A 26,422-nucleotide genomic window follows, 5' to 3' on the forward strand; every position below is an offset into this window, starting at 1 on the left:
AACTAGCTTTTTGCCACTTTTAACTAGCTTTTTGTTACTTTTAACTAGCCTTTTGTTACTTTTAACTAGCTGTTTGCTACTTTTAACTAGCTGTTTGCTACTTTTAACTAGCTGTTTGCTACTTTTAACTAGCTGTTTGCTACTTTTAACTAGCTTTTTTGCCACTTTTCATTTTTTTAACCAGTTTTTATTAGGTTTTTGCCACTTTGAACTAGGTTTTTGCTACCTTTAACTAGCTTTTTGCTACTTTGATGCAGACAGACTCACCGTTCATGCTGAAGTCCCAGAACATGCACTTCCTCTTTGATGAAACCTGTCAATTAAATATAGAAATATCCACATACACAATCTGATTTGACAGATTTTCAGCTCAAAGCTGCAGAAGCTGATTTTAACCAACAGGCAGGCTTCATTTAAACATAATTATGAGAAAATATTTATTTTAACTAAACTGTGGTGGAAATAGGAGCAGAAGACTCAGAACCTCGGTACCTGTTCCTGCAGGTGGGAGATCTGGATCTTCACCGGGTCCTTCAGGTCTCTGATGGACAGGTTGCCCACGCTGCTCGCCACCACGTAGCTGTTCAGAGACAAGCTGTCCTGCTCCTTCTGCAACAGAACCAGGAAACCAATCAGTAAAAAGCTCCCGTCAGCCCAGCCTCCTCTGAGGACGCTCAGGACTTCTCCTCACCTGGAACAGGTTGGTGCTGCTGAAGAACATGAAGTTGATCCTGGTCAGAGAGTCCAGCTCGCTCAGAGGCACGCCGGACAGCAGCGAGCCGGGGAGCGTCACCTGAGCTAACGGGTTAGCCGTTAGCTCAAACCCAATCTGACGGAGGAGAAACGAGAAGATAAAAAAAATGCAGTGAGATGAAAAGAAAAGGGGGACGTGAAGAACGTCTTCAGGTGGAGGACGGTCCACGGTGGTACCTTTGGGTCGGTGGAGTTGGCAGGCAGGAAGGCGCTGAAGGAGGTCCCGCTGAAGGTGGAGGCGTTGAGGGTCAGGACCCCCAGAGCCAGGTTCCTGGAGGAGATGTTGATGGACGGACCCTCAAACTCCACCTTCTGAGCCAAGTCTTCGACAGCCTTCAGAGCCCTGAGGAGGAGGCAGAGACAGAGACGTCACCTGACTGAACCTGGAGACAAACCGGACCAAACTTTAGGACCACCAGGGGAGCACACCTGTTGGAGGTGGGCACCGGCGGCTTGTCGGCGCTGAACATGACGTTGGACATGATGTGGACCACGGTCTCAGCGACCGCCATGTCGATCCTGGCCACGTTGACCAGCTCCTGCACCTTCGTCACCACGTGAGACACCTAGGGACAGAGGGACAGAGGACGGGTGGGTCAGTCAGGGTCTACCTGGACGCAGGGTTTTTTGTTTGGACTTTCAGGGTTCCTCGGTCCCACCTCCTCGCTGGAGAGGCTGTTCTTGGTGAAGTTAGCGAGCTGCTGCGCCACGCCGACCGCGTTCTCTGCAGAGAACAAAACAACTCGTCTCACAAACAAACGACGTACGAAAACCAGGAAGACGTAAAGCTGAGCTCACCTGCAGTCACCGTGCAGTTCGTCATGTTTGCATTCGACCAGAAAGAATCGTAGTTTAATGGATTTATCAGACTGGAAAAAGACAAAAGAATGAACTAAATATCAGTTTTTAGACTTTGATGAAAACATTTAAAAAAGGGACAGAATCCACCAGAGTGTAGTGAAACCTTTTATTGAAGAAGCAAACAGGAAGTGATGTAATGGCCGAAGCTCCTGATCAAACTGAACATTCTGATGTTTTAATGAGTTTTTATAAAAAACTATAAACAGAAAAGGTTTAGTGCTTGAGCACCTTTTAGATACTCTAATTCTCTCTGTTGCAGCTAAAAATAAAAACTGTTCCTTTATTTGCTGAAAACAAGAACAGGAAGTGACCTCGTTACCAGAAAGTGATGACCTGATCCGTCCTACCTGCTGTCACTAACTGCGTTTCCATCGCAAATGTGCGTAAAACTTTGTTGCTATTCTGTTAATGTCGAAAAAACACAGTTTCGCAACTGCAGTGTTTCCATGAAGTAAGAAATGCTATTAAAGTCACGTGAATACGTTTGTTCTCACGATAAGTCATTACAAACATGGCGGCGATGAATGTAAACAAATAGCATGTTGCTACTGCGACACTAGCGTCATCATCAGAGGAGACGTCGGCGTCTTTTATCGAGGCTTTCCAGAGACAAGTCCCTACTTGGGAGCGGCTACGTGTGCTGTGTTTTTGGGACATTGTAGTCGGTGAGTTTACTATTTTATACTACTTCTGTGATATTACTACTACTTCTACTTAGGGATGGCCGGTGAGTTTACTATTTTATACTACTTCTGTGATATTACTACTACTTCTACTTCCTGTTATCTTCTTCGTCATCGTCTTTTTCGCCAATAGAAACAGCCGGTTGTTGATCACGTGAATCCCGTCTCGCAGCTGCGTCTCCATTGACCATGAAAATGGGCAAATTAGAATTTAGAAAATAAATCTGCTCAATGGAAGCACGTTAATTTGGAAAAAAATTACGTTTTTCGACAAAATGTTTTTGCGCTAGGATGAGGTGATTTTTCGGCCGTAGCTAAATTGGTTTTTTTCGCAAAACTGCAATGGAAACACTTTTTTCGCATCACGGGAGTCACGTGATCAACAACCGTCTGTTTCTACTGGCAAAAACGACGAAGAACATAACAGGAAGTAGAAATAGTAGTAATATCACAGAATTAGTATAAAATAGTAAACTCACCGACTACAATTTCCTAAAAACACAGCATACGTAGCCGCTCCCAAGTAGGGACTTGTCTCTGGAAAGCCTCGATAAAAGACGCCGACGTCTCCTCTGATCATGAGCGCTAGTGTCACAGTAGTAACATGCTATTTGTTTACATTCATCGCCGCCATGTTTGTAATGACTTATCGCGAGAACAAACGTATTCACGCGTGACTTTAATAGCATTTCTTACTTAATAGAAACATCGAAGTTGCAAAACTGTGTTTTTCGACATTAACAGAATATCGACAAAGGCTACGTTCACACTGCAGGTCTTAATGCTCAGTTCCGATTTTTTGAAAAAAATCCGATCTTTTTGTGTGAACGTTCACATTACATTTTAAATGTGACCTGCATCAGACTCCTGTGTGAACGCTACACAGCACTGATGTGACACGCATGCGCAGTAAAAGACGTAACGTCTCATCAGCCGGCTTGTTTGTTTACAGAGCTAGCATGGATGCTACATTTTGCGCATCGAATCGGAAGTTGTTGTTTAATCAGAGCCGATTAAATAATTATCAGACATGCTTCTTTAGTTCAGTGTTTATATCTGAAGCTGCCTCTGACCGGGATGCTCCAGTGAAGCTTTTTTTTTTTTGAACAAAACTACGAGCTGGAAAAAAGTATCGACCGAGTATCGAACTTTAGGATCGATACTCTCCGCGACCCAGGCTGGACATTATTATTATCATACTATCTACGTGGAAAATGAAAAGTAAAAAGAAGAAGCAACTGGACTTGTGTTTTGGAGCTGTAAACACACGGAGCTACAGATTTAAACAGCGAGACTTGAGGTTAGTGTCTTATCGATCCTTCACCCCCTCCTCCTGATGAAAAAGTCAGATGAATGTGACATGAGCGTTCACACTGCAGTCACTTTGAAAACATCAGAAATATATCCGATTTAAAATCACATACTGAAACGGCCTGGGTCGGATTTGAAAAAATCGAATTTGTCTCGTTCAGACTGTCATAAAAAAATCGGATTGGGTCGGATTTGCCTGCAGTGTGAACGTAACCATAGTTTTGTGCACATTTGCGATGGAAACGCATTGACTGTCTGTAACCTCCTCGGGTGTTTTTACCTTCAGCTGACTCAAACAGTAACAGATCTGTGGGGGTGCTGGGTTTACCAGGTCCTGGAGGCGCTGTGGTCCTTGTTGGGGAAGCAGGGCAGGTACTGAGTGACTCTGGGTCGGGTCTCGGGCCACAGGTAATGAAGGAGATTCTCCTCGGGACAGTTTCCTGTTAGAAGGAGCACAAAAACTGAGAATAACGATAAATGTAGCTAAAATTAGCTGAAGAAGCTAAAACTTAGGTGTCAAGTTTTATTACGGAGAACAGCTAAAAAAGGCAAACAGAAGCTAAATTTACCAGAACACAAGCTAAAAGCCCTATAGCTAAAATCAAAAAGGCAGTAGCTAAAATTAGCAGCATCAATGCTAAGCTAAAGTAAAATTAGCATTTCGGTAGCTAAAGTCACAAACATAGAATGTAAAACTAACTAAATTGATACTCGAACTATTGGCAAAAATGTTGCTAAAATCTAGGAGGTGCAAAGCTGAAGCTAGAAGCTAAATGCTAGCTAAAAGAGAGAACTAAATATATGATGTATTGATGGAGAATTTTATTTTAAATAAAAGTGAAATGTTTTGTCAAAATAAAAATTTAAAGTTACACGAATAAAAGTCAGGAAACGGTTCTCATTCGAGCCGAAGGCTTTCATTTATAAACAGCTAAAATATCTTGAAGTCTCAGACGTAGTTTGATTTAAAAACGAAACAAAACGCTGAGTCAGCTTTTAGATAATAAAAAGAGAAGCAGAGTGTTTTAGAATGAACACATCAGATTCAGATTTCTCCCAGCTGAGAGCAGCCGAAGGGTTTTTCTTTTCTCACCGACTGATCGGACGTAAAGGGTCCCGGCTAGGACCTGCAGTCCAGAACTAACGAGGCCCGTCCTGCTGAGCAGCCGCTCCATCACTTCGGCTTCAGTCCTGCTGCGGATCACCAGCAGAACCTGGCAGCTGTGACTGCAGGCGAATGAAAAGAAACGATTCTTACAGATTCAGAGTTTCACTGAAATAAAAACCCAAAATATTGAAAGTTTAAATTCATCTTCACCTGTTCGAGACTGCGTCCAGATCAACTCTGAGGAGGAACGTTAAAAACAAAAAACAGCCTCAAATAAAAACAAATGTTTTCTGCAGATTAACAGGAAAATTTAATCTCATTTGAAATGATTACAACTATTTTCAGATCAATCTGACCTGAACTGATCCACAGCGAAGATCCAGTCCTGAAAGCTTTGGTTCAGCTGCAGCAAGAAAAATAAAAGCATTTAATCATCAGGCTTTTATTCTGAAAATAAAACCAGTGTAAACATCGCAACAAACAACCTCAAATCTGTCGTTTTTCTTAGTTTTAACTTATTGGATAAAATCTAGATTTATAAAACACTCCACAGAACAACTGATAAAAAGTGTCAGGACACCAACGCCCCTTTTCCACTAGTGCCACTTGGTGTCGGTACGCTTCGGTACGGTTCCAAGACATTTCCATTGGACCAGATCCATGGAACCGGCACTTTTTTTACTACCTACTTCACTGTGGTTTCAACCGGGCCCAGCTGACACCAAAACACGACGTCAGAACACTGTTCGTCACTGATTGGCTAATTTTTTGCAAATGTTTAAAATTTCAAAAGTTATTCATCAAATGGGTTTTTATATCTCATTTTGCCCATTTATGTTTTTCAAAATACCTAAAAACCAGCTCCACCAACCGCCCAAAACACACCCATTGGAACCGGACTGGAGAACCAACCGGTCCGACCCGTACCCACACCGACCGGTCCGACACTACACTGAGTGGCACTGGTGGAAAAGGGGCACAAGTCTCACCCAGAGAGCCACGGCTCGCTCCACCGCCTCCCGACTCTGCTCCGACGTCACCACGAAGAAAAGGCCGAAGAACAGACCCTCTGAGGAAGAGGAGGAAGAAAACATCACATCTAAAGATTCCACACGGAAACATTTCCTTTCTGAGCCACAGAGCAGGAGCTGAATCCACGGCTCTCAGAGAACAGAGTCCAGCGAAAACCTCGTTTTCTGGAGGAATGCGCTGCCCGGCAGACACCAGGACGGTTCTGTTTGGTTCTGTGCTTCGTGCGGCGTCAGCACTGAGCTGCAGCGTTCAGTTTTTAAAGCTTTGAAAGGATTTCAGGCGTTCAGCAGACTGATAAACATTCGTAAAGAAAAACTCAAAACGCTGAGTTTTAAAGACTCGCTGACACCGAATCAACTCAAACAGAACCTGCTCTGATCGACCCAAAGAGGTGATTCAATCTCCTGCTCTGCTCCATAGAGACCACCAGGTGTCTCTGTTGGTCCTCAGACCAGACCAGTCCACAGGTCCTGGATGGAGACCCTCAAAGCTGCAGACTTGTGGTTGTTTTTATCATTTCTGAGGCGCAGGTGGTCTTTCAGACACCTTCTGAGGGTTTCAGAGGTTTGAGGTCAGAGCAGCTGACTCTGGACTTCTCCACCGGGACCTGCACGGACCCCGTCTGTCCCGAGTCCGTGACGGACTGAATAACTGATGAAGATGATGTAGGAGAGTGAAGGAGGAAGAACGTGTTTAAACTACAACCACAAGGATCCAAACTACAACTACTGATCATTCAAATCTGAAAATGATCCCAGAATCACCACAAAGATCAGGATTTTATCTAAACAGAAACTAATCAACCAGTAAATCAGCTCAAAGACCGACCACCTGAAAGGGTTAATCTGGTCATTTTAAAGCAGGGTTCTGTGTAAAAGTTCTGAAAACAGACAAGCCAACCTCATCATAAACGGTTAGGAAAACACGAGTCAAACTCAAGGTCCGCAGGTCAAACGTGGCCCACAACGACACTTCATGTGGCCCGCAAGAGCTTCAAAGATGTATTAATGTCTCAAACTAAGCTGCTTTAAAGCCAGCATTGACCATAAACTACATTTCCCATAAAGCATGTCGATTATTTTACCAGGAAAATGACGTCATCCCACCACCAGGTGGAGCTGCACTGGGTTTAAAAAGTAGCTGAAGAAATTTGGTGTACAATCTGTATTTATCTGCATTTTTGTTGGCTACATATGCTGCGGCCCAGTTGTACTGGAAGTGGGAATTTCCCACTTACAAGTTGTTTGTTTAAGGGGCAATGTCATGTAAAATAAACTTTTTTGAGTTTTATATCATGTTATGTTATACTCTCATAAAAAAAAAACATGCCCAAAGCCTTGCTCTGACTCATTCAGGCATGTTTGAGAAAACCTGCAGCGTTTTTAGGAAGCCATGCTGAGGAGCAAAACGACAGGTGGGGACCAGAAASGCCCCTGGGACGTGTCTTTAAGCCAAACTTCCACATGGCAGAGCGCACCCCCTCCCCACACACCCGCCCATGACTCCTACAGGCTCTCGGGTGAAAGTGAAACCTAACTGTCTGCTGAGCTCTCAACATTATTTCTCACTCAGTGAAGCTCTTTTYRGAYTAAAAATACCTTTGAGGAAATGTATTTTCAGATGCCAAGTAAACTGCATCATCGCAGCCCCCGCCCCCCACACTGAAATGGGCAAAATGGAAACGGAAGGTGATTCTTAAAGAGACAGAGGCCAATTTCAAGGCGTTTAGAAGAGGAAGTGATGAGAAGATAAGTTTATTTTCTATTTAAACATACTGTAAATACAGCATTTTAATAGCAGCTAAAGGTGACATAGATACTTTATTATGGTATAGTATTTAAATATATGCCTGAGAAACACATAATATTGGCCCTTTAAATGGGAACTCCAATGGGAATTCCCTGTTGAGGATTAAGCTGCTTTAAAGCCAGCACTGACCATAAACTACATCCTGCATAATAAACGCAATTTTATCTGCAAAATGGCGGCATCCATCCACAAGGTGGAGCTGCACATAGTTCTAAAGCAGTTGGCAAAATTCACTACGTAAAATCTTCCTTTCACTGCATTGTCGCCAAGTACTTTTTTCCATCAGTTGTATGGGAAGAGGGAATGTCCCACTTACAAGTTGTACATTTAAACTGGAACACCCCTCCAGTGGGAATTCCTTGTTGAAAAGCGGGAGAGTTCATAATCCAAGATGGCAGCTACTCACCACAACACAACAGTGAGTAAAACTCTTATTTTTACTTTTAATAGTATTTATGTAGTATTTATTTCACCTTTACACATAGTACTTTTCAGTGTTTATAAGAGGATGCGTTAAAATGCTGTTTCTATGCAGGAAACACCAGGTAGGGCTCAGTTAGTGTTTGTTAGAGGAGCTCAGGAGCGTGATGTTTCCTGATTTTAGTTAAAGTTAAAGTTAATTAAAACTAAAATGCTCATTTGGTCCTCGGTGAAAGAGTTTGACACGTCGGCTTTAGAAGCTCTTCTCCCTCCAGAGGATCGTTGATTCGACCCGTTCATCACTTTTACTCAGAACCCTGACTATAACCGGACAGAATATCTATTTACAGAGAATCAAACTTGTCATCAGTCCTAAAATGGTTGTTTTAATTGTCTATAAAGTAGGACAATCACGTTTCTACCAGCCTGCCTTTTAGCCATGAAGTGTTTCTACAATTCATGGCTAAAAGTCCAAGTGACCGGTGAGGAAGTGGTCCTAATCTTTTGGCCATGTGGTGTTTGGTTCTGCAGGTTTTACTTCAGAACTGAGAACAAATCAGCTGTTTGATTTAACGTTCCTGCTCTGTGGATCTACATCTACAGGTGGTTGTTGGACCTACGGTTCCCTGGTGACCCGCTGCACGCACACGTTAAATCAAAGCCTTGTTTACACGGGCAGGGGGGCGCCAGCCCGGCCGTCACACCTGCGGTCGGACTGGCATTTTTCGCGCCGTCCGCCGACAAACTTGCATCTGGAGAGGAGCTCTGTGTGGTCCGGAGCACGGGCGGTGGCAGGTAAGCATCTGGGTGGTTCTGGATCACAGGAGACCCTGAGCCCTGATCCACGGGGTGGTTCCGATCGAAACCTGGTAAATGTGCCGGCACGTCTCTGTTGAAACTTCCCGTGACGTTTCTGTGAGACGCCTCCATCCTTCCGGTAACTTCAGAAGCATTCCTGACTTGTGAGGAGAGGTTTTTTAAGGTTACCGGGTTTGGTTTTGTCTCGGAGAGGTTCTTGGAGCTTGCTGTGTTTCCATGTGAGGAGAGGTGCTCAAGCTGAGACAGGAAGTCTCGATTTGGGGCAGGGGATCTGGATCCTGACGTGTTCAGGTGAAAAGATGCAGGAAGGGTCGGAGGAATCGGACCAGAATCCATTACAGGTTCCGGCATCAAACTGAAGGTTTTGTTGTTATTCGTTGGTCCGATGAGGGACAGGTTGACAGGATGGACCTTAGGAACGATGTGTGCGGGATCAAACGCAGGCCTGGGGGGGTCTACAGCGAGACCAGACAAAACCTCATCCTCAGAACCAGGAGGCGGCAACGAGCCGGAGTCCAATCCATCTCCAGCGAGCAAGGACGAGTGTTCACCAGAGCGGGAAATAAAACGCTCGGCTGGGGGCGTCGTCTGAGGGGGGGTCGGGGAATGTTTGTCCACGGAGGCGGCGGTGGGGGACAAAAAGCCAATTTCCACATCTGTCACAGTGACGGGTGCTGGCCCAGAATGGGCTTGGCCAAGGAGGAGTGGGGGGCTGACAGATGAGAGAGGGGAGGCGGTCATGGCAAGGGGGGCGGCAGGAGAGATGTGAGGGATGAAGGGAAGAAGAGGAGCGGCAGAAAGAGGAAGAGAAACACGTGTGTGCTCTGAGCTCCGGTTCTGCTGATGATCAGGGCCGGGAGGAACCTGCAGGCCAGCATTTCTGACGAAGCTTGTCGGTGATGCGGCGGGCCAAAGCAGCGGAGGTGAAACAAGACGATTAAACACCTCCTGGTGTCCGGCAGGCAGCTCAGACACAGAGGAGATGGTATTCTCCGGGCTCAGTGGGTCTCTGCTCTGTGACCCAGTTTCTGCTGTCTGGACCAAAAGAGATGGATTTCCCATCATTCTCTCTGTGAGAGATGGGCTGTCATGAAGGCGGGGACTTGAGGTCGAAAATAAAAAACTTGAAAGTGATGAAGACAAAGAGGCAGAGGATGACTCTGTGTTGTTGGGGTTTTCTGGAGGCGGAGCCAGGTTAGGTTCAGACGACCCGTTATTGGGGTCATTCTGATGGGACTCAAGACTTAAACCTTCAACATCAGACCCATATGGGAGCTGAAGGACTGACTGATTGGACGATTTAAAACCCCAAACCCTCGAAAGATCCTCTGTGGCTGATCGTGGCGAGTCGTCTGAAACTAAACCACCTGAGAGAACCACAGAGTCTGACTGGGACTGAAAGGACTGGTCTATTTCAGAGTAGTAGGAATAGTTTGTTTTAAATGTGTTGTTGGAGGGGTTCTCAGCAGAAGGCAGGAGGTATTCATCAACCGGGATCAAAGATTCAGGCGTGAAGTCAGGAAAGACAGGAAGTGACAGCAGAGACGAGTCAATAGCCGTGGCTTCAAATTCAGTTCGAAGGTTTGAAGGAGATGACAGCCGAGGGGTTTCTGAGAGCCAAGGAGCAGCAGAGAGAGGAGTGAAGGTTTTGTAGGAGAGAAGGGAGGATTGATGTGATAGAGAGTCAGCAAAGACAGAGGAGGACAGAGGGACAGGACGAGGGTCGGATGAAGTTTGGAGTAAAACAGGAGCTGGAACCACGTAGGTGGACAATGCACCTGGATAGATGTTATGAACCGTCTCACTTTTGTTCACAAAATAAGAGAAAATGGATTTCTTTTTGTTTTCTTGTTGTAAAACTGAGACTTCCTGAGAGGGAAAGTTAGAGGGAGATGTAGGTAAAGATGGTGCTGGATGTTTAGCAGAAACAGTCCTCTCCAATCCATCTACTCGTTCATCTGCAGCTGTAACACTTAAACTTTCCTCAGTCGGACCAGTTCTGTTAGGAGACTCTGGACTTCCTTCAGCTCCAGTTTGTGAGGCTTCAGGACTCACAGAGAGGTCTTCCAGGGACTCAGATAAGTTAAAGGTGCTCGTCTCCTCCATGAGCTCACTTGAATCATACATGAACACATCGGACCCTGACGAGTACTCCAACAGATCGGTCCAGTTTCTCGTAGCATCCGTTGGGTTTTCTTCACCGTTACTGCTCAGCAGAGACCACAGTGGTGCTACGAGTTTGTTCTTTCTGTTATTCAGCACTGCTGCTGCTGCTGCTGATGATGATAGAGAATGTGATGCCTCACCTTTACGTTGCCATGAGACTGAAGCCTGAGATCCAGAAGAGGTTTCTGGGTCTCGGGTGGTCGTAGAGATCTTCTTCGCAGAAGAGGAGGAACGTGGGATAAAAAGTGTCACGTTGGTACGACCGGTTGGATGAGTCATGTTTTTGGGCCCAGGTCTAGTTGTGGACTTGGGTCTGGTTAGTAGAGCGGCAGGTTTAGTGACATAAACCTCCACCCTGCTGGGTGTCGCTCTGGTGGCAGCCGGTCGTCGTCGTCCCACGTTTGGCCTACTTCTCAGAGGGGTGGAGATGAATCCGAGGGAGGGTTTGGGATGGGATGAGACCCTTCGAAAGGAAGCAGGTCTGGGGTACGAAGGTTCAGAGTCAACACCCGGACCTGGAGCTACAAATCTGGGCTGGTATCGTCTCTTTGGGAGGCTGCGGTCTTGACCTGCTGAACTTAAATGACTGGATTTAAAGGAGTGATGATGGGAGGTCCGTCCAGGAGAACCGGTGTTCAAGTCTCGTCTGGTCCTTTTGAATATTTGATAAAACTCAGAAGGTCTTGCAGCAGGTACTTCATCACTGAGACTTTGGTTGTGACTGGTACTCAGAAGTTTGGACCTTGAGGTTCGACGTTTGGACTTCGGAGCAACTTGAGCTACATCTTTGGTTGGAGATTTTCTTGTCGTCTCTTCAACTGTTGCAGAAGGCATTAATGTGAAAAAGCAGGTTAAATAAAAATGAACACATTTTCAAACAAAATCCACTTGAAAACTAGAAATCGTACACATCACAGGAGCCATTAGTACAGAAATATAATAGCATCTGTGGAAGAACGATGATCTCTGTAAACCTTAGACCCAAGTGAAGAAACCCAACCAGAGGAGCATCTATAGGACCATGATGGAACCAACACATCTCACCAAATTTAATCTACAGAAGAATGAATGAAGTCAAAACATGCATGATTGAAAACAGCACCAAGAGATCTTCAGAGAGAAATACAATGTGTAGACCTGGGAACTAACTGATGAAGACTTGATAAACTGGACATGCAAGGTTGTGTTTTACCCCCGGAGGATGCAGTTTCATCTATGTTAGTCATCGGTGGGTTTATGGTTAAAAACGGCAGCTGAGGAGTCGTTCCTGGAAGGGTTTGTGGAGAAGAAACGACAAGAGAAACTAGGAGAAGGAAGGTGGTTAAAAGATGAAGAGAAGAAAAAGAAGAGATGATTAAATTCTTGCAAATTTCTTTTTTCATAGATTTGATAAAAAGTTATTTTAAATTTGTTTGAATTTGCTACATTTTCTCACTGATTCTGTTCTAAAGAAATCATCTGGATTCACCAGATTCATAGACAACAAACTAAAGACCTAATGTAATATCTTAGATGATGGTTACAGGAAACAGTTACAAGCAGTTAGTCAGTCACAGAAAGAACTGCATGCAAGCTGTTAATGACATTAAAGCATTTTTGCAAAAGATATTATAAAGCCAATTCTTAGATTATTTTAAAAAACATGTTGAACACTACAAAAAACAGCTGTCAGCAAAAGATTTTATACTTTTCAGTTTCCTGAACAATCTAGAACCCAGTTTTCTTAAATTGGATTGGTCAGCTCCAATAATTTGATCAAGCTCTGCCCACAAAACTAACTTTGCTCTTTCCAGATTAGATTAGTCAACCCCGGTAGTCTCATTAAGTCCCACCCATAACTCATGGTTTGGTCTTTTCTGATTGGGTGGCCCTAGTTGTCAGATTAAAGCCCTCCTACACCTCTAAGCTTAGTCTATTCTAATTGGTTGACCCCAGTAGTCTCATTACGCCCCTTCTACAACTCTAGGTCTAGTCTATTCTCAATGGTTAGCCCCAGTAATCTCATTAGCACCCCCCTACAACTCTAAGTCTAGTCTTCTCTGATTTTTCAACCCCAGTAGTCTAAGTCCCGCCCATAACTCATGGTTTGGTCTTTTCTGATTGGGCGGCTACAGATGTCTGATTAAACCCCTCCTACAAATCTAAGTCTAGTTTATTTTGATTGGTCAGCCCCACTAGTCTCATTAGGTCCCTCTTACAACTCCAAGCCTAGTCTATTCTGATTGGTTTGCCCTAGTAGTCTCATTAGGCCCCTCCTACAACTCCAAGCCTAGTTTATTCTGATTGGTCTGCCCTAGTAGTCTCATTAGGCCCCTCCTACAATTCTAAGCCTAGTCTATTCTGATTAGTCAGATTCAGCAGTAGGCTCCTCCTACAAATAAAAGCTTACCCTATTCTGATTGGTCAGCTCCAGTAGCCTCAATAAACCCCTCCTCCAGCTCTAAGTCTAGTCTATTCTGATTAGTTGGACCCAGTACTCTGATTAGGTCCTGCCCATAAATCATGGATTGGTCTTTTCTTATTGGGCGGCCCCAGTTGTCTGATTTAACCCATCCTACAACTCTAAGCTTAGTCTATTCTGAATGGTCAGCCCCAGTAGTATCATTAAGCCCCTCTTACAACTCTAAATCTAGTCAATTCTGATTAGTTGACCCCAGTAGTCTGATGAACTCCTGTCCATAACACAGGGGTTGGTCTTTTCTGATTTTAAACCCCAGTGGTCTCATTAGGCACCTCCTACAACTAAAAGATTAGTCTATTATGATCGGCTGGCCCTAGTAGTCTCATAAGGTCCCTCCTACAACTCTAAGCCTAGTCTATTTTGATTGGTCAGCTCCAGTAGTCTCATTAGGCCCCTCCTACAACTACAAGATTAGTCTATTATGATTGGTTGGCCCTAGTAGTCTCATAAGGCCCCTCCTACAATTCTAAGCCTAGTCTATTCTGATTGGTTGGCCCCAATGGTTTGATCAAACTCCGCTCACAACAATAAGTTTCGTCTTTTCTGATTGGTCGGCTACAGTAGTCTGAATAAGCTCCGCCCATAACTTATAGTCTAGTCATCTCTGATTGGTCAGCTCCAGTATTCTGATCAAGCCCTAAACACAACTATCAAAGTCGTCTCTGATTGGTCAGCTAGTAGTTTGATTAGGCCCCGCCCACCTTTAACACCGTTTTATAACAAAAACAGTCATGATTTTAAAATGAGGCTCACTGACTGGGTTTGTCTTCAAATTAACTTTGATATTAATATTTTTATTAGATGTACTTGATTAAAGCTTTGTTGTCCTTTAGTCATCTTGACTCTGTAAACCATGAACCAGCTGTTTGTTTACTGCCTGCATTATTTTACAGAGTTGATGTTGTTCTTACCAGGTGTTTCGTTAGTAGCTGAGTTGTTAGTGGCAGCAGAGGAAACAGATGCTGGTTGTTCAGCTACGAGGAAAGTCAACAACATTAGACAACTTTAAGACACACCGGTTGGTTTTTAAATGTTCATGACTGATGGAACAGACTACATGTTGGAGGAGGTTTTAAAAACTATCAAATGAAGGTACAAAACGAGGGTTTAACTGCTGGGAATAATAGGCTAATTCAGAATATTTATGCACTAATCTAAATTAAACATGACTAATGTTTCGTCTGTGTTTTTGGTAGGTGTAAGAAAACTAGCTAACTTTTCGGTCAATGAGAGACTGTAGCCTGACTTCAGGTGATGCTGTCTACCTTACCCTGAGTTGTGCTGTTAGCTGAAGAAACATCAGCCGGCTCAGGTGAAAGTGTAGATGAAGGCTCGGGTGAAGGTAAAGATGAAGGTGTAGGTGTGGGTGAAGACTCAGGTGTAGGTGAAGGCATAGGTGTAGGCTCAGGTAAAGGTGTTGGTGAAGGTAAAGGTGTTGGTGAAGGTAAAGGTGTTGGTGAWGGTAAAGGTGTTGGTGAAGGTAAAGGTGTTGGTGAAGGTAAAGGTGTTGGTGAWGGTAAAGGTGTTGGTGAWGGTAAAGGTGTTGGTGAAGGTAAAGGTGTTGGTGAAGGTAAAGGTGTTGGTGATGGTAAAGGTGTTGGTGAAGGTAAAGGTGTTGGTGAAGGTAAAGGTGTTGGTGAAGGCGTAGGTGGAGACTCTGGTGAAGGTGGAGATTCGGGTGAAGGTGTAGGTGTAGCAGCACTGTTGATGATGATGTCGTTAGCTGATTAGCACAATAAAGCAGCAGGTTAGTAACAGGACTGTGTTAACGACACAAACATTCAGCCTGTCTGCTTCCAGGTTTTCTTCATCCTCGTGGTTCAACAACAATCTAGTCTAAGTGTCACTGAAAAGTTATTTTTCTAAACAAATAAGTATTTAAAAAAAATCTTCCTCCCATGAGTCTAAAACCTGGATCCTTGTTGGTCCAGTAAAATACTTTCTGGTCACTGAGACCTGCACCTCTCCAGGCTCTCTTCCACCTGCTCCCTACTCTCACTACAGATCACGGCGTCGTCCGCAAACGCCAGCAGCTGGGAGCTCGAAGTGGACGAGAAATAAAACAAAAACATGTTGGAAAAAGAGGGCGAAGAGATGAGGGCTGCTCGATGAAGAGGAGGGATGGTGAGGGTGAGGATGTCTTACCGTGAGTGATGGCGTTAGTATCATGGCTGCTGTTAGTGGAGTCAGTGGAGGAGGTGATGGGGGAGGAAGCAGCTGGTGGAGTTTGGATAAAAACAAAGATGGTGGTGATGATAAGTAAGAAATAAACATAACAAGCAGCAGATGACAGAGAGATAAAAACAAGTTTGGATCCTCATGGTTCTGATCCAGACATTCCTGTGATCCTTTAAAGTCCATCAACAGTTCGTCAGTTCTTCAGATGTTCAGAGAGTTCCAGGTTCAGTTCTTCTACCTGAACATTTTCCATTTAAAGGCACAGTGTGTAGGATTTTGTCAATTCTTTTCGCCGAAATTGAGATAATCAGTAATGACAATAATAAAAAACATGTCTAATCATTGCAGACAAAGACCTTGTTTTATTATTTTTACCTTAYAAAAAGCTGTTTATATCTCCATGGTCGCGGGTCGCCACTACAAGCAGCCACCACCTTGCACCTCCATCTTGTCTACGAAGGCTCATGAAGGACAAACTGCGATGGCGGCGTCAAAAATGGTTTTAGTTGTAATACTATAAATGTAATATTTGTTGTCTGTCATTGTAGCTGGGATAATTTTACTTATTAAAGCTCATAATCTTACCACTTGAAACATCACTAGCCCTGAAGCTGCTGGTAGACATCGCGGTTGGAATTATCAAAGGTTTTTGACACTTGAGAGACACCGTAGCAACTCCTTTGTGTTTGGAAGTGGGGGGTGGGGGTGGGGGGAGGACCAGGGAGGATTATTCAACCACTCAACCACTAGATGTCGCTGAAAACAACAAATCCTACACTCTGTGCCTTTAACTCTGATCTTTGACCTCATTCAGACAGAAAAAAGCACCTAAACTCAAAGAAGAACCAGAATTCTGTCGACACAAGATTTAAAGTTTCAAATGGATCTTCAGACATTTGGTCCCAGAATCTTTGCCTGGTCCAGGCTCCTGGTTTAGCTGGAGCCATGTAAAACACCAACAATAACAGAAAATAAGATTTGGTCTCCATCAAGGAGAATGTCTGGTCACTGAGACCTGTAGGCCCTGGATCAGGTCCTGGATCAGGTCTTCTATGGATTTGATGACTCTGCAGCTTCAGGAGAACTATCATACCCTTTCCCTGCAAATGTTCAGGCACCAGAAACTGTTGATCCAGAGTTGGAACTAAAACCAGAACATGACCCCCCAACCAGCTGCAGAGGTACTGGACCTGGACCTAGACCTAGACCTGGACCTGGACCACACAGTTTCAACTCACTTCAAACATGATTTAAATGAAAGGGATCCCCGATTAGTTGTAACATTAGACTTTATTTGATAAACATATATTTTAACTGTAAAATAAATACTGTAAAAATACTGTAGGATGTTCAGTTTTGTACATTTTTAAAAATATATTTTAACATGGACTGAGCCAATTTATTTACATGCAAAGCATTCTGGGTAAATGATGACATGGATAGGTCCTCGGTGCGAGGCTGCTAGCGAGCTATATCCACCCTGAAGGTTAATCTTGGACAATATCTGATGATCGACTCTTTTAAATGAAACCAGAGAGCGTTGACAGAGAGGAGAAGGTAGAAATGACTCAGCCTGGAACTGAAATGGAGGACAATAAAGCTGCTTCATGGAAGAAGAACCTCAGCTTAGCCTGTTAGCCTTTGTGCTAGCACTGACGCTATATTGCCTTATATGTATTAGCTCAGTGCTAGCGTGACAAACAAGCTAAACTGAGGTTCTTCTTCCATGAAGCAGCTCTGTTGTCCTCCATCTATATTTTCAGTTACAGGCTGAGTCATTTCTACCTTCTCCTCTCTGTCAACGCTCTCTGGTTTCATTTAAAAGAGTCGATTAAAACAAATTAAAAACAAATTTCAGACGCTGAACACAAAAAGAAAGAAAAAGTTTAAAATCTCAGGTGAGACAAGTTTCCTGTTCCTACCTGAAGAGTCCAGTCCCAGTCCAGGGGGCGTGGTTGGGTTGGCACCTTCAGAAAGACAAAACAAACAATAAAAAACACACACAGGGGATAAATGAATTCTGATCAGATAAACCTGACTCCATCCTCCACATCTGAAGCTTCAAGTGTGGAATCAATTTAGTTTTTAACGTTTATTTGTTAAAAACATAAAAGCAGGATCATAGATCAGTAGGTTAGTTTGTGATGAAGAGGATTTTCAGTCCAGATCAGCTTCCAGGTGTTTGTAAAGTCGGCATAAAGGATTTCCCACAATGCATCAGTCAGAAAGTTTATTCTCCACAAACTCCTGAAACATTCTGAATATATTTCACATTTTGTGCCAACAGAGGACTGGAGATGCCCCTCAGGAACACCACGTCTCTCCAGGCTCTCCTCCAGGACTGTGTCCTGGTCCAGCTCCTGCCCACTCAGAAACCCTAAGAGGGAGGACTGGAGGACCACGTGGATCTGCAGCTTGTTGACAGGATGAGTCAAAAACAGAAACTTTCTCCTTTTGATTTCTTCATCTTTCTTTCATCTGCTCTGATTATATTTTGACTTCTTCTTTAGTTTTTCTTCTGTTTGCTCCTCGTTGGTCCAGTCAGACTCCTTTGATCCCAGAAAACACTTCAATCAACCTTCATGTTGTTGTTTATGTTTACAGGTTTTAGTCTTCTGTTCTGGACATGAATTTAAACTTTTTCTTCTTTTTTCTGCAAAAAAATATCCAAACCTGCTGCTGCTGCAGGTACCAGATCTGTTTCCATATGCCTCATGTCTGAATCTACTCATGACTTCATTTAGCAGACCTTCTGTCAGCTGGAGAACCAATAAGAACCAAAGATCCTGAGAAAATAACCCAAAGATCCTGAGAAAAGAACCCAAAGATCCAGAGAAAATAACCCAAAGATCTAGAGGAAAGAACCCAAAGATCCCGAGAAAATAACCCAAAGATCCTGAGAAAAGAATCCAAAGATCCTGAGAAAATAACCCAAAGGTCCAGAGAAAATAACCCAAAGACCCAGAGAAAAGAACCCAAAGATCCAAAGAAAAGAACCCAAACATTCCAAAAAAGAACCCAAAGATCCCGAGAAAAGAACCCAAAGATCCAGAGAAAAGAACCCAAACATCCCGAGAAAAGAACCCAAAGATCTAGAGAAAAGAACCCAAAGATCCAGAGAAAAGAAGCCAAACATCCCGAGAAAAGAACCCAAAGTCCCTGAGAAAAGAACCCAAAGATAAAAATAAAAGAACCCAAAGATCCAGAGAAAAGAACCCAAAGATCCAACGGAAAAAACCCAAAGATCCCGAGAAAAGAACCCAAAGATCAAAGAAAAGAACCCAAAGATCCCGAGAAAAGAACCCAAAGATCCTGAGAAAATAACCCAAAGATCTAGAGAAAAGAACCCAAAGATCCCGAGAAAATAACCCAAAGATCCAGAGAAAAGAATCCAAAGATCCTGAGAAAATAACCCAAAGATCCCGAGAAAATAACCCAAAGATCCCGAGAAAATAACCCAAAGATCTAGAGAAAAGAACCCAAAGATCCCGAGAAAAGAACCCAAAGACCCTGAGAAAAGAATCCAAAGATCCTGAGAAAATAACCCAAAGATCTCGAGAAAATAACCCAAAGATCCCGAGAAAATAACCCAAAGATCCCGAGAAAATAACCCAAAGATCTCGAGAAAAGAACCCAAAGATCCTGAGAAAAGAATCCAAAGATCCTGAGAAAATAACCCAAAGATCCCGAGAAAAGAACCCAAAGATCCCGAGAAAAGAACCCAAAGATCCTGAGAAAAGACCCCAAAGATCTCGAGAAAAGAACCCAAAGATCCTGAGAACAGAACCCAAAGACCCTGAGAACAGAACCCAAAGATCCAGAGAAAAGACCCCAAAGATCTCGAGAAAAGAACCCAAAGATCCTGAGAAAAGAATCTGAAGATTCTGAGAAAAGAACCCAAAGATCCAGAGAAAAAACCAAAAGATCCAGAGAAAAGAACCCAAATATCCTGAGAACAGAACCCAAATATCCTGAGAGCAGAACCCAAAGGATAAGCATCGGATCGACTGATGGTTGAATTGTGTTTCAAATGTTATTCCAGGTTTTTTATACTTTTATATTAAAAAAAGTCTAAATTTGTTGAAACATAAAATTGATGACTAAATGTTTGATCCTGGGTTTTTGAACTTAAGTTAAAAACATTTTGTTTTTGTTTATGTTGTTTAAAAATATTTTATTCAAATAATAAAAAGTTTTTGAGTTCTGCTGTGACGACCCGTCTCTGTTTCTCTGCAGGATTACCAGATCAGAACCTTCCAGAAGTCTCTGACAGGTGGACAGGTGATGACTGACAGCTTTTTGGAGCTGCTGTGACAATAAGAACACACATACACTGAGGCCGTGCACGAGGCTGACAACTGACTGACACTGCAAACAAACAGAATCTGAAGAGACGAGTTCTGCTGCTCAGACACAGCTGACCTTTAACCCCGCTGCCAGAGATATGTCCAAACATCTGGAAGCTCAGAGAGACATCTATTCCTCCTGATCCAGTGCTCCAAAACAGATGGAGCATAGACCATCTTCTTGTCCATCTGAGACAAATTCTGTCCATCAACTCCTGCTTTTTCTTTAGGGTTCTATGGACATCACCGATTGGACCGACCAGTCTTCATCTGTCCCCGTCTGAAGGACAGAAACTAGTCCAGATGTTTAGGAACCACAGAGTCTCTAACCTGTCATTAACTGGAACCTGCTGTCCACCAGTGTCCCTGTCCAACAATGTCTCTGTTCAACATTGTCCCTGTCCAAAAGTGTCCCAGTCCACCATTGCACCAGTCCAACAGTGTCCCTGTCCACTATTGTCCCAGTCAAACAGTGTCCCTGTCCATCAGGTTCTTATCTCCATTAGTGTCTCTGTCTATCAGTGTCCCTGTACACCAGTATCCCAGACCACCTGTGTCCCTGTCCATCAGTGTCTTATCTCCACCAGTGTCCCAGTCCATCAATGTCTTATCTCCATTAGTGTATCTGTCCACTAGTGTCCCTGTCCACCAGTCTCCCTGTCCAACAGTGTCTCAGTCCAACTGTGTCCCTGTCCACCATTGTCCCAGTCCAACAGTGTCCCTGTCCACTATTTTTCCAGTCCAACAGTGTCGCTGTCCATCAGGTTCTTATCTCCATTAGTGTCTCTTTCCACCAGTGTCTCTGCCCACCAGTGTCCCAGTCCACCTGTGTACCTGTCCATCAGTGTCTTATCTCCATTAGTGTATCTGTCCACTAGTGTCCCTGTCCAACAATATCTCTGTTCAACAAGTCCCTGTCTAACTGTGTCCCTGTCCACCATTGTCCCAGTCAGTGTCCCTGTCCATCAGGTTCTTATCTTCATTAGTGTCTCTGTCCACCAGTGTCCCGGTCCAACTGTGTCCCTGTCCATCATTGTCTTATCACCATTAGTGTATCTGTCCACTAGTGTCCCTGTCCACCAGTGTCCCTGTTTAACAGTGTCTCTGTCCAGAAGTGTCCCAGTCCACCAGTGTCCCTGTCTTATCAGTATCTTATCTTCATTACTGTCTCTGTCAATCAGTGTCCCAGTCCACCAGTGTCCCTGTCCACCAGTGTCCCTTTCCAACAGTGTCTTGTCTCCACCAGTGTCCCATCATCATAGACTGAGAGGACAGGGAACGAAGCTCCAGAAGCTTCCAGCTGGCCTGAAACCTGCAGGTGTCCATATGGACAAGATAAATGTCTCCTGGAGAAAATTTGAAGTAATTATTAGTGAGGTGTATGAATATGACCCTGTGTCTAAAATAAACTGAAACTTGTTTGTAAAAATGACTGAAGTTGTAGTTCTATTTGAACAAATCTTTAAAAAACAGTAAAATCTGAGTCTGAGTCTGAAAGTGATATTTATGGACCAAAAAAACTAATAATTCTGACTCCATCATTTTTACTGTATATTTATATTTAAATATTCAGTTGATTTAAAACCATAAAGCAGACGGGGCTTCCAGCTGGAGCTTAGATAAATAAACAGAACTGAGTTTTTTTCTGTTTGGTTTTACAATCAAGTTACGCTGATGACTCTTTACTGTCAAAGAAACAAATCGATAAATATAAACACACAAACATTTCTCTACATTCATTGCATGTTAGCATATGTTAGCACATGTTAGCGCATGTTAGCATGCTTTAGCGTGTGTTAGCATGTGAGGCTTGTTAGCAGACTCACCACTAGATGGCGTAGCAGGAGTTAACTGAGTACAAAGCGGGAAGCAGACAGTGAGAAAAGGTCAAGTTAATAAAAATAAATAAATTTAAATTAAAGAATCCCTTTAATAAAACAGGTTTGTCTTTAGAGAAAATAATGACTTCTTACAGAAAAACAGTTGCTGTTTTTCAGCAAAAGCAAAGCAGCCAAAAGGTGAATTAGTACGTAGGCGGAGCTTAAGCAATTAATTAATCAAGTGAACTCATCAGACTGAGGTCAGTGTGGAAACTCAAATGTAAATCTGTTAAAATCCAGGAATTAGACAGATCCATTAGAGCTGAAGTAAAGTTACCTGCAGCAGGTAGTTTATGCATCTACCAGCTTTTTATTTCCCACCGTTTGTGTTCAGACTTCAGTCTTTAGTGGTTTTTAGTCAAACCTCCACAGTTAAAGCTCCACGTGTTGGTTTCAGAGCAGAAGTTGTTAAAATGTCTGCAGGAGAATAAGGAAAGTTTTTGCTGACTCCGGCAGTTTTAAAACCGCTGCGAGTATCTGAGGTCTGAAAGCACACGGGTCCTTTGGGTCTCTCCAGTTCCGAGTTCAGCAGAAATTCCTCACATCAGAACCCGTTTTTGTTTCAGGGTCTAATGTTTGCATCTTTAAAACCACCACAGGTAATAAAAAACAAAACTCCGAGACTAGACCAGAACCTCTCTGTAGCCTGGTTCTGTCTATGAGCTGGACCCAGCAGAGGATTTCATCACGCTGGTCCACGGCCAGCCGGCCAGCTGGAATCCATTACCTCATTAACCACGACCAAAAACCCACCAGAATCTGGTTCTGATATCAAACACAGAAGTGTTAAACGCTTTACTTTCAAACAAAGAGAGTTTGGAAAAGATAATTAAAGCAAACCTGGTTCATCAGCAGTTTGGTGGAAAGTCACTGGAGACACGTTAAATAAATGACAGCGTATAAAAGCAGAGCTGCACAATAACTCAAGTGTGATTACAGGACTGATATCATCTCTGCACGAGAAGCACGAGAGGCTGAATGATTATTGGTTAAAGACACAGTAATGTTGTCCTCTCTGCTGATTATCTGTTCTAAAATCAACTTTAAATTTATTTAAAAATCCCTCCTTTAGTGTCGACAATCAAACGATTGTGTAATATCTCCGTTTTTCATCGAGACAAATGGATATGTTCTGTTTTCTTTCTTTTTATCTTTATAGTAAAGATAATTCTGTTGGGCTCTAGTAATAATAGCTGTAGTTCTGCTGCAGCTAATAAATATTAAGGGTCCAGTTCTGTTCTGTGCCGTCAGACCGAGGCGGTCCCATCTACTCACTGCAGCTCAGAGTGTTGTTGGTCTGGGCCACGGAGGACGGGATGGTCCAGTAGTTGTTGTCCCAGTCGATGACGCTGCCCACCGTGTCGCAGGTCAACGCGCTGAGCTCCGGCGGCGCCATGGTCCGGTTCCACAGCCGCAGGTTGTACATGTTCCCATTGAAGCTCAGCTGCCCCGAACCTAAACCAACAGAAAAGGCTTTTTATAAAAGTTTAAACACAACTGATTTACACAAACTAGCCTCCAAGTTAGATATTGACTGTTTATAACCTTTCCACAGAACCCCACTATAAAAAATCTTATTAATCTCTTCAGGTCGCAGACTTTAATTAAATCTATAAATCAATGATTGTAGTTAAAGGGATCCCTGATTAGTTGTAATATTAGACTCTATTTGATTAACTGTAAATAAACACTGTAAAAATACTGTAGGCTGTTTAGTTTTTATCATTTTTAAACTAAAAGTTTAAAAATATATTACACAGACGGGGCCATTTTATTTACACACAAAGCATTCTGGGTAAATGATGACGTGGATAGGTCCTCGGAACGAGGCTGCTAGCGAGCTATATCCATTCAACTCAATTTCTTTATTCATTTCATTTAAACAAAACAAATAATTTTATATACAATATACAATAAAAGGAAAAATACAAAAAGTAAAATGAGAAAAAATATGTATGTATATCAAAATCACAAAATGAAATGAAAGGCGGCAGAGACAAGAAAAAATCTTATACCTGCCCCTTTTATCCCGAGAATAAGTTCATATAACAAAATAATCTGTTTTTAACAAAACAAAAGACATCTAATCCCTCTAGAACAACAATCTTAAAGGAAGAACTTCAGCTTAGCCTGTTAGCCTTCGCGCTAGAGCCAAGCTAATGCATATAAGGCAATATAGCATCGGCGCTAGCGCAAAGGCTAACAGGCTAATCTGAGGTTCTTCTTCCATGAAGCAGCTCTGTTGTCCTCCATCCATATTTTCAGTTMCAGGCTGAGTCATTTCTACCTTCTCCTCTCTGTCAACGCTCTCTGGTTTCATTTAAAAGAGTCGATCATCAGATATTGTCCAAGATTAACCTTCAGGGTGGATATAGCTCGCTAGCAGCCTCACACCGAGGACCTATCCACATCATCATTTACCCAGAATGCTTTGTGTGTAAATAAAATGGCTCTGTCTGTGTAACATATTTTTAAAATTTTACAAAATTAAACAGCCTACAGTATTTTTACAGTCTTTATTTTACAGTTAAAATAAATGTTTATCAAATTAAGTCTAATGTTACAACTAATCATGGATCCCTTTAAGCTCAGTAAACTCTAACGGCTGCCATCTTGTTAGGTGCTACCTGTATCTCTCTGTGCTGTGTACGTGTGTGTATCATGTTATCTGAATTGAATTAACATGGGATTATTTAACCAAGTTTAGTTTTTTACTCAAATATTTACTGTATAATCGGCTGCCATTTTGGGAATAACTAAAGACACGTGTAGCACCTACCAAGATGGCGGCACAGCTTCTCTTATCCACTGTGTTTGGTCATTCTAGTGTATTTCAGGGTTTTGACTTTTGTCTTCAAACTGTTCTATATTTTAACCGTCGCTAAAACAAATATTAAACCCGTTGGATCTGAAGCAAAACATCTGAATTGATTTTTATTGATAATAATAAATTATATTTATGGTAAAACCTCAGTTTACCTCCTAATTGGAAGGTTCCACCAGCCGGCACAGTGTGATTCCTGGAGAGCAAGCACGTAATGTTCCTGTAGATCCTGTTAAAGTAAACGACCACGGAGCCGTTGGAGGACGTCCAGAGGACACAAAAGGACCTCATGGTGGACGTGAAGTCAGCAGCAGAGAGGATGGACTCGACAGAACAGACCACTCCATCAACAACCAGCTTCATGCCCGTCTGATCGGACCCTAAACTCAGTGCCGCGGTGCTGCTGCTGTTGGTGTAGCTGAAGAGCCACTCTCTCTGTTCAGGACCAACAAAAACACAAACAGATCAAAAGAAACCAAACATCTAAAATACAAAAACATGAAATAAATTAAATGTTGTTAATCTTTACACCAACAGAACCATTCAGATTAAAAGCTGACCATTCCTGCAGCTCAGGTCCAAAACAGTCTAACAAAAACAGGTCTGTTTCTAACCCTGGGATGATTTTCCAACTTTAAACTTAAAGACAAAAAAAAATCTGAAGATTAAAACTTTGTCGGGACCTGATTGTTGCCGATGCGCTCCACCTCGAAGCAGACGGTGAATTCACTGAGCGATGGGATGAAAACGCTGCTGGAGACCTGGGTGGTCTGGCCAACGCCGTTTGATATCCTCACCTTTTGGTTCCTCAGCGCTACGGCCACTAGGAAGGTCAGAAGAAGGGAGCAAGGAAAGGAAGCAAGGTAAGAACAAGGAGAAGGAAAATAACACATCTGAGGAAAATATCGATAAATGTGAAGAAAACATATTTAAAAAAAGAAAAATTTGAGTGAAACAACAAAAGTTTGTGAAAACGCAAAATGAATGAGAAATAGAACAAAAATAAGGTTACATTAAAGAGAATTGCAAAGGTGGATACAGATGTCTGTACAGTAAACATCTGTACGGTAAATGTTTGGTAAATATCTGTACAGTAAACATCTGTATGGTAAATGTACAGTAAATATCTGTACAGTAAATGTTTGTATGGTAAATGTACAGTAAATACCTGTACAGTAAAAAATTTTACTCTAACTGTAAGATTAATATCTGTACAGTAAATGTTTGTATGGTAAATGTACAGTAAATACCTGTACAGTAAANAATATCTGTACAGTAAATGTTTGTATGGTAAATGTACAGTAAATACCTGTACAGTAAACATTTTTACTGTAACTGTAAGATTAATATCTGTAGAGGAAAATTTGTATGGTAAATGTTCAGTAAATATCTGTACAGTAAACATCTGTATGGTAACTGTACAATGAATATATGTACAGTAAATGTTTGTGTGGTAACTGTAAACTAAATATTTGTACAGTAAATGTTTGTATGGTAACTGTAAACTAAATATCTGTACAGTAAATGTTTGTATGGTAACTGTACACTAAATATTTGTACATTAAATGTTTGTATGGTAACTGTACACTAAATATTTGTACAGTAAATGTTTGTATGGTAACTGTACACTAAATATCTGTACAATAAACATCTGTATGGTAAATGTACAGTAAACATCTGTACAGTAAATGTTTGTATGGTAAATGTACAGTAAACATCTGTACAGTAAATGTTTGTATGGTAAATGTACAGTAAACATCTGTACAGTAAA

The 26,422-nt window shown here is 42.5% G+C and overlaps 1 protein-coding gene across 6 annotated transcripts in view; it reads right to left on the reverse strand.

Annotated features, from left to right (window-relative positions):
- adgrg6 (adhesion G protein-coupled receptor G6) overlaps positions 1 to 26,422 on the reverse strand; it is a 75,651-nt gene that overhangs the window by 19,219 nt on the left and 30,010 nt on the right. For 3 of the 6 annotated variants that reach the window (XM_014017920.1, XM_014017924.1, XM_014017922.1), the window contains 19 exons: positions 25,335 to 25,474; positions 24,807 to 25,086; positions 23,103 to 23,282; positions 17,524 to 17,568; positions 15,569 to 15,640; positions 14,335 to 14,397; positions 12,155 to 12,265; positions 5,706 to 5,785; positions 5,073 to 5,119; positions 4,927 to 4,953; positions 4,702 to 4,835; positions 3,937 to 4,048; positions 1,552 to 1,622; positions 1,413 to 1,477; positions 1,183 to 1,319; positions 931 to 1,096; positions 692 to 829; positions 493 to 609; positions 268 to 313 (listed from right to left, as the gene is read on the reverse strand). In XM_014017920.1, the coding sequence (XP_013873374.1) occupies positions 268 to 313; positions 493 to 609; positions 692 to 829; positions 931 to 1,096; positions 1,183 to 1,319; positions 1,413 to 1,477; positions 1,552 to 1,622; positions 3,937 to 4,048; positions 4,702 to 4,835; positions 4,927 to 4,953; positions 5,073 to 5,119; positions 5,706 to 5,785; positions 12,155 to 12,265; positions 14,335 to 14,397; positions 15,569 to 15,640; positions 17,524 to 17,568; positions 23,103 to 23,282; positions 24,807 to 25,086; positions 25,335 to 25,474 (2,031 nt within the window). Of the gene's footprint in view, positions 1 to 267; positions 314 to 492; positions 610 to 691; positions 830 to 930; positions 1,097 to 1,182; positions 1,320 to 1,412; positions 1,478 to 1,551; positions 1,623 to 3,936; positions 4,049 to 4,701; positions 4,836 to 4,926; positions 4,954 to 5,072; positions 5,120 to 5,705; positions 5,786 to 11,102; positions 12,091 to 12,154; positions 12,266 to 14,334; positions 14,398 to 15,568; positions 15,641 to 17,523; positions 17,569 to 23,102; positions 23,283 to 24,806; positions 25,087 to 25,334; positions 25,475 to 26,422 lie in introns of those variants that run through there. The other 3 variants (XM_014017921.1, XM_014017923.1, XM_014017925.1) reach the window with 3 other exon arrangements.

This window comes from Austrofundulus limnaeus, unplaced genomic scaffold (genome assembly GCF_001266775.1).
Source record: "Austrofundulus limnaeus strain Quisiro unplaced genomic scaffold, Austrofundulus_limnaeus-1.0 Scaffold179, whole genome shotgun sequence".
In the NCBI taxonomy this organism is placed as follows: Eukaryota; Metazoa; Chordata; class Actinopteri; order Cyprinodontiformes; family Rivulidae; genus Austrofundulus; species Austrofundulus limnaeus.